This window comes from Podarcis muralis, chromosome 10 (genome assembly GCF_964188315.1).
Source record: "Podarcis muralis chromosome 10, rPodMur119.hap1.1, whole genome shotgun sequence".
NCBI lineage: Eukaryota > Metazoa > Chordata > Lepidosauria > Squamata > Lacertidae > Podarcis > Podarcis muralis.
Window position 1 is genome coordinate 31,240,175 of NC_135664.1, and position 8,007 is coordinate 31,248,181.

Consider the following 8,007-nt stretch of genomic DNA (forward strand, 5'->3'; position numbering starts at 1 on the left):
AGCAGGAAGGTAAACGGCGTTTCCGTGCGCTGCTCTGGTTCGCCAGAAGCGGCTTAGTCATGCTGGCCACATGACCCGGAAGCTGTACGCCGGCTCCCTCGGCCAATAAATCGAGATGAGCGCCACAACCCCAGAGTCAGTCATGACTGGACCTAATGGTCAGGGGTCCCTTTACCTTTACCTAAATGTTGTGAAATAAAGAAAGAGCACAAAGTAGGGCTCCTTCTCAACAGACTTCTCAAGGTCCTCACCAGATTGTGGAAATGAAGCAGAAAAATACTCATTCGTGGGAAAGTTAGAAGTGTGATAGCAATGACCCTAGACATCAGTCTCATTCAGAGGTTAGGAGAGCAGCTTTAGTGCAGTGGGGAGAACATCTGCTTGGCATGTAGAATTCAATTCCCAGCATCTTGAGATAGGCTGGAAAGGACTCCTGCCTGCCACCCTGGAGAGCTGCTGCCAGTTATAGAATTATAGAGTCGGAAGGGACCAGAGGATCATCAGCTCCAGCATCTTGCAATGCAGGAAAATGTAGCTGTCCCATACGGGGATTGAACCTGCAGCCTTGGTGTTATTAGCACCATGCCCCACCCAACTGAGCTACCTCAATGTAGGATGTGCAGGCCATTTGGCCTCACTCCTGGCACTCTGTGTGCTAAGAGACCCTCTCCTGGCATTTGCTTGGATAGCTGTGCATGCAAATATCTTCCCTGCAGACATTTATGCTATGTGCGCAGATGGCAGGGACATGGCTTCCCAGTATCATGGCATGGGGGGGGGGGTAGCAGCTCAACATGGCATGGCTTCCATGTTGCACAAAACACTAGAGCGCTAAGGAGAAGCAAGATGGTCTCCAGGAGAGCAATTATGTCTGCAACAAGTATCTGAAATTGCCAGAAATGGCTCGTGCTTTTCAATGCTCACAAAAAATGAACAGGAATCGAGGCAGTCCCAAAATAAACGTGCTGTTCCTCAGCCTAGCTGGTCTTCATCTCATGCTCTTGTGTGTCCAAGCCCACTGACATGTGAATCCATTGAATTAATTTGATGGACATTTGGCAAGGGGATCCACATGAAAAAGTGAGCTTAGAGCAGAACGTTATAGAAGAACTATGAGAATTATGTCACACTCTGTTGAAATGGATGGTGATATCAGAATGCATGAAAGCTCACTGAGATAGTTGCTCATTTGCTTTAGAGGAATCATAAAAGCATGAGAGTGTTTAAAGGGAAGGAGATACTAAATGCATTTCTTCATTAAGAAAAAAAAAAGGATCAGCCAATCTTATGTGCATCCCATTTAAATAATGTCCTGCTTCTTGAGCCGATTCTCAATTAGCTCCAGAGCCAAGCTGCAACCCTAAACACATTTAGGAAAGAGCAGGTCTCACTGAACACAATGAGGCTTACTTCTGAGTAAATGTGCATAAGATTATACTGCATGTTAGCCATGCTTTAGATGCACTTGAAATTAGTGAGACTTCCATTAAGCACAACTAGCTTCCCCCATTGATATCAATGGATCAGAAGCGTTACTAACTTAACATGGATCCAACCATTGCAAACAATGTGCTTATTAATTGTTTGGACAATTTCTTCTTCTTTTTTATTCCACCTGGAAAATACGTGTCTATTCCCATAATTTCCCCCAGTGCCCTGAAGGCTTTTATGCAGATTCACCATATGTTGTCATGATGTCAAACTGCACATGTGCGTGTTCATACCAGGCATTCCTACACAATTTGTAGAGGTTTGCTGGGTGTACAGATGCCAGTGCCCCAATCATTTGCAAACAGTGCTTTGCAAATTTGCCTGGGCAGAGTAGTTGTCTCATAGTACCTCCCTTGGTACAAACATATTGAATGCATAGTAAAGGTTGAAGGTCTTCATTTTATCTATGGGTGCCATATTGAAGCCACATGTGGACAGGTAACAGCACTGAAATCTAAGATCTAGCACAACGTAGCGAGTAAGGTCACAATTCTATGTGTGCTTTTTCCTGCAGGTAATCCCCACTGAAGACAGTGGGGCTTGCTTTCGATTTGTGGAACAGACTCCCATGAGTGGTGATAGATCCTCTTTCTTTGCAGACTTTTAAGGAGAGGCTGGGTGGCCATCTGTCATGGATGCTTTAGCTGAGATTCCTGCATTGCACTAGATGACCCAACAGGGTCTAAGATTGTATGATTAAACATGAATGGGTAGGATGGTGCAGTATGTGACTGAAGCAGCAAGAGCTTCAAAGCTTGCCTCTGCCACTCACTAGCTTTAAGCAAGGCACTTTTTCTCAGCTCCAACCTCAGATCTGTAATGGCGGGTAGCAACAGGCTCCATAAGTCAAATGATTAGCCCATCTACCTCAGTAGCTTTTATCCTAACTGACCACCTCTACCTGAAGCTGTGCAGTCTGCCCCCCATCCTGATTTATTACAGGCGACTTGCAAAGATGATTAATATTACTTACATGAAGGGCCAGTAGTGATGTATGGAAGTGAGAGCTGGACCATAAAGAAGGCTGATCACCAAAGAATTGATGCTTTTGAATGATGGTGCTGGAGGAGACTCTTGAGAGTCCCATGGACTGCAAGAAGATCAAACCTCTCCATTCTGAAGGAAATCAGCCCTGAGGGCTCACTGGAAGGACAGATCCTGAAGCTGAGGCTCCAATACTTTGGCCACCTCATGAGAAGAGAAGACTCCCTGGAAAAGACCCTGATGTTGGGAAAGATGGAGGGCACACGGAGAAGGGGATGACAGAGGACGAGATGGTTGGGCAGTGTTCTCAAAGCTACCAGCATGAGTTTGACCAAACTGCGAGAGGCAGTGGAAGACAGGAGTGCCTGGCGTTCTCTGGTCCATGGGGTCACGAAGAGTCGGACATGACTAAACGACTAAACAACAACAACATGAAGGGTCTTGTGCACTGGAAAAGCACCTTATGAATGGCAAATGTAATTGTTAAATGCTTCCAAGAATGGAGTGTTATATAAAGCATAAGATCAGCTATCTTACAAAGCTCTGGGCTGCTGAGTATTTTGCCTTTTAAACATTCTAGTTGTGTGCGTGTGTGTCATGTTTTCAGCACCTTTCCATATACACCTGATAGTTTCTGAATGAGATTGTGAGCTATTTTCCACTTTAGGAACAAAGTTTCATAGAAGATGGAGAGGAAGAGAGAGAGAGAACACTGTATACTTGTGCGTGTCATAGATGTGATTTATTAATATTTCTTATGACAGGTGATTCAAGGAACCACTTTGTAGTGACTTTTTGGCACATCACTGAAATATTTTCCGCGAATATTTTCATAAACTAAATATTTGCTCCAGTTAAACATGCAGCTCTTCTCCCCTCACCGGTCAGAAGTTGCGCTCCTCTTTGCCAACTTTTCCCAATCCCAGACTCTACTTACCCTTCCAGTTGCTTGCCAGGTGAAATTCATAGAGTGGATATTGACTGGGATGGCAGGCATCCTTTGCTGGGCTTTCCTGAAATCGTGGGTGAAGGGGGCCATCTTCCCCTCAGAAACAATAAGAATATCCTCTTCAAAGCCTGTAAAGCAAAACCAATTAACTCAAAACAGGTGGGAGATTAATCGTAATGGAGGATGAAAAGCAAATGTTTTTTTTTCCGCTGAAGCTTTCGCAGACAGGCAAGCGAGACTCCTGTGGGGAGGGGGGGGCGCTTCTGAAATTTCCTACACGGAAAGCACTTCCGTGGAGGGAAAAGGCGGCAAACCTTATGCAGATCGCCATGCGTGACAACGGATGCACACATATCTTCGCGTACACAGGCAAGGAAGCCGCAATTGGCCACAGCACACTGGCGCTCTGCAACAGGTCCATGTGAGTGGGAGCACCGTGACAATGCGTACATGTGGCTTTGATTGTGAAAGCATGGGGCTGCTTTTGGTGCGGGGGGGGGGGGGGGAGATGCACTGCTGCAATCATCGCACATGATCTAGTTGCTCTCCCCCCCCCCCCGTTTCTCCTTGAGCTGCACAGAAGTGCTTTACCGTGCAGAAAATGTGGCACAGATGAAGAGGCCCTGAGATTTCTCCCTCTTCCGCCCCTTCCCTTTTTTTTCAGGGCACATATAAGAACTGGAACATTTAAAGAATTCGGCACAAGCTCATGGGCTGTTTCTTCTCTCCCCCCCCCCCAAGTCCTTAATGCTAATCCATTCAAACTGAAGGTCAACATCCTATGCACATTTATGGGGGAGTAAATCCCACTTAATACAGTGGAAATTAATCAGAACTACCAGACGGGCAGAAGGCAATTTAGCCCCCTTAGAACCAGACAGAGGGCCTTCTCGGTAGTGGCACCCGCCCTGTGGAACGCCCTCCCTTCAGATGTGAAGGAAATAAGCAGCTATCTTCTCTTTAAAAGACATCTGAAGGCAGCCCTGTTTAGGGAAGTTTTTAATATTTAATGCTGCATTGTTTTTAACACTTGATTGGGAGCTGCCCAGAGTGGCTGGGGAAACTCAGCCAGATGGGCGGGGTATAAATAAATTAATTATTATTATTATTATTATTATTATTTGTGATGGCTGCCTTAGCTTCATTTTCAGAACTTTGTTTAGGAGAGACAGTTTGGGCTAAACTTTGGAGGTGGGCGGGTGAATCAAAAGGGGACTGACAGGTTTCATTAAGGTCCCCCACTCACTTTCTCCTTCATCGTTCCAGCACTGCCTTGCTTCCAAGTAAACTGAGCATAGGATCGCTCTGCAAACAGACTTGGACGGCAAGTGGCACTGGACAGACCTATGTCCAGCTTTAATGTGAACAGATGAAGCTGGCATCAAATTAGGCAGGCTTACGACGCTTCCAGATGAGAGTGTTTATGGTGAGATCACAGAATGGTGGAGATGGAAGGAACCACCCCCAGGGTCATCTAGCCCCCTGCAATGCAGGAAGCTTTTGCCCAATGCGGGATTCGAACCCACAACCCTGGGATTAAGAGTCTCACGCTCCACTGATGGAACTGCAAGACCAACGCTCCTCCTCGCAGCCTCCGCACCAGGGGCGTGGCGGGGAGGGGGCAGGCAGGGGGACGGCTGCACTCCCCTAAACCAAGCAAATAAATAAAAATAATTATTAAAGCAGAAATTGCAGAAAGAGGTCGACAATTTTTTCCCTGAGCACTTGCAGTCAAAAGAAAGTAATTCAAAACAACTGTTGTGGAGGCCATTCATTCTGAATCTGCTAGACGGAGCCACGCAGAGGATGGTGGCAGGTGGGTGTCCGTCCGTCCGTCCCCCCAAACATAAATCCCGGCTACGTCCATGCCTGCGTTTGGCGTTCATGTGAATGGACGAAACCGGCATCCGATCAAGCAAACTTTCGCAGCTTCCAGACTGGGGGGTGTTTATGGCGAGGTCATAGAACGAGAGAGTGGGAAGAGACCCCACCGGGTCATCTAGTCTGACCCCGCTGCAACGCAGGAAAAACTCCGCTGCAACGAAGGAAAAACTTTTTTTTTTTTGCTCAACGCGGGGCTTGAAACCCACCACCCTGAGACGAAGAATCTCACGCTTCGCTCCTCCTCGCATACCACGTCCTGGCACCCTAATGCCACCCCCAGGCTCTCATTTAACTTTCCCCCCATGAAAAACCCCATGACTTTATTGGTGCTGCTAACGAACCCGATTGCCAAACAGCAGCAGCAGCAACAACAATAATAATAATTTATTATTTATCCCCCGCCCATCTGGCTGGGTTTCCCCAGCCACAACAACCACCTGATGTCTTTTCAGTTGCCACAAAACTGTTGCGTGGGGGGGACGGGACCCCGTGGCTGGTTTTGCCCCCCACCCTCCCCGCAATCCGCGTGGGCGCGGGGCTCCTCCCGCCGGGCGCCTTACCTATGAGCACGCGGGCTTGGTGCGCCTCGATCCACAGGTAGAGCGTGTCCTCCTGGCGCGGGGCGGCGCGCGCAGGCGGCGGGCTCCCCAGGCACAGCCACAGCCAGAGCGCCCAGCACAAGGCGCCGCCGCCGCCGCCGCCGCCGCTTCCCCTCCTTCCCCCGGCCATGCGGACGGGCAAAGTCCTGCTTCGGAGAGCTGCTGGCGCGCTGCTCGCTCTGTCCTTCTCCTTACAACGCACGCTTCTCCCAGCGCCGAGGCGGGCTGCTTGCTTGCTTGCTTGCTTGCTTGCTTGCTTGCTTTCGCCTGCTGCTGCTGCTGCTGCTGCTGACCGAGGTGGGTTTGCCTCTTGGCAGGCGCCGCAGTTGTGAGCGGGACTCTTCCGAGAGGGGGACGTGCCCTTGTGGGGGAGAGAAGGAGAGCCAAGTGCGGGGAGGGGGGAAGGGAGCGGTGCCGCTCAGCTCCGCCAGGGGGCGCCGTGGCACCGAGGACGGAGAAGCGACACTGGCCAGGGCGAGCTATAGAATTATAGAACGAGCCCCTCCAACAGGAAAATAGGGGCATCCTATGCCAAAGTGAGGAGGAATTAAAGAACCTTTTAAGGAGGGTGAAAGAGGAGAGCGCAAAATGTGGTCTGAAGCTCAACATAAAAAAACCCCTAAGATCATGGCCACTGGTCCCATCACCTCCTGGCAAATAGAAGGGGAAGAAATGGAGGCACTGAGAGATTTTACTTTCTTGGGCTCCATGATCACTGCAGATGGTGACAGCAGTCACGAAATTAAAAGACGCCTGCTTCTTGGGAGGAAAGCAATGGCAAACCTAGACAGCATCTTAAAAAGCAGAGACATCACCTTGCCAACAAAGGTCCGTATAGTTAAAGCCATGGTTTTCCCAGTAGTGATGTATGGAAGTGAGAGCTGGACCATAAAGGAGGCTGATCGCCGAAGAATTGATGCTTTTGAATTATGGTGCTGGAGGAGACTCTTGAGAGTCCCATGGACTGCAAGAAGATCAAACCTCTCCATTCTGAAGGAAATCAGCCCTGAGTGCTCACTGGATGGAAAGATCCTGATGCTGAGGCTCCAATACTTTGGCCACCTCATGAGAAGAGAAGACTCCCTGGAAAAGACCCTGATGTTGGGAAAGATGGAGGGCACAAGGAGAAGGGGACGACAGAGGACAAGATGGTTGGACAGTGTTCTCAAAGCTACCAGCATGAGTTTGACCAAACTGCGGGAGGCAGTGGAAGACAGGAGTGCCTGGCGTGCTCTGGTCCATGGGGTCACGAAGAGTCGGACACAACTAAACGACTAAACAACAACAAATTCTATCACCCCCCCCCTTCGTGGATCACTGCCTTATGGAGGCGAAGGGGCTTGAATCACTCCAAGAAGCTATGAGTTATGCCGTGCAGGGCCACCCAAGATGGACAGGTCATAGCCGAGAGTTTAGACTCAATGTGATCCACCTGGAGAAGGAACTGGCAAACCACTCCAGTATTTTGCCAAGAAAACTCCACGGACAGCTTTGAGAAAGAAAGTGAGAGTTTCCAAGGCATGCTCTGGTTCATAGGGTCACGGAGAGTCGAACAGGACTAAGACGACTAAACAACAATTCCATCATCATCATTTTTACTATTTACACCCCACCCATCTGACTGAGTTGCCCCAGCCCATGGGTAGGCAAACTACAGCCCAGGGGGCCAGATCCTGCCTTCTAAATCTGGCCAGCTGACGGTCCGGGAATCAGCGTGCTTTTACATGAGTAGAATGTGTCCATTTTTTTAAAGTACATCTCTGGTTATTTGTGGGGCATAGGAATTTGTTCTTTCTCCCCCCAAAATATAGTCCTGCCCCCCACAAGGTCTCAGGGTCAGTGGACCAGCCCCCTGCTGAAAAACTTTGCTCACCCCTGCCTCTCTGGGTGGCCTCCAACAGATTAAAAAACACAATATTAAACATTAAAAAACCCCAAAACGCCCGTATGCCTTCAGATGGCTATAGGGTCTGGTCTGTTAACTCCACGCCCTCCAAAATTTCTCCGATGAAAATAGGGACGTCCTAAGGAAAAATGGGACATATCTGGGGCATGGGCGTAGCTGGGGAGGGCAGGGGGGCAACTGCCCCCCTAAATCAA

General features: G+C 49.0%; 1 protein-coding gene across 1 annotated transcript in view; it reads right to left on the reverse strand.

The window, feature by feature from the left end:
• WIF1 (Wnt inhibitory factor 1) overlaps positions 1-6,280 on the reverse strand; it is a 49,260-nt gene extending 42,980 nt beyond the window's left edge. Inside the window, exons 1-2 of the mRNA XM_028746906.2 lie at positions 5,869-6,280; positions 3,413-3,552 (exon numbers count right to left, since the gene is read on the reverse strand). Of these exons, the coding sequence (XP_028602739.2) occupies positions 3,413-3,552; positions 5,869-6,037 (309 nt within the window). The 5' untranslated portion in view covers positions 6,038-6,280. The remainder of the gene's footprint in view (positions 1-3,412; positions 3,553-5,868) is intronic.
• Between the last annotated feature and the right edge of the window lie 1,727 nt (positions 6,281-8,007).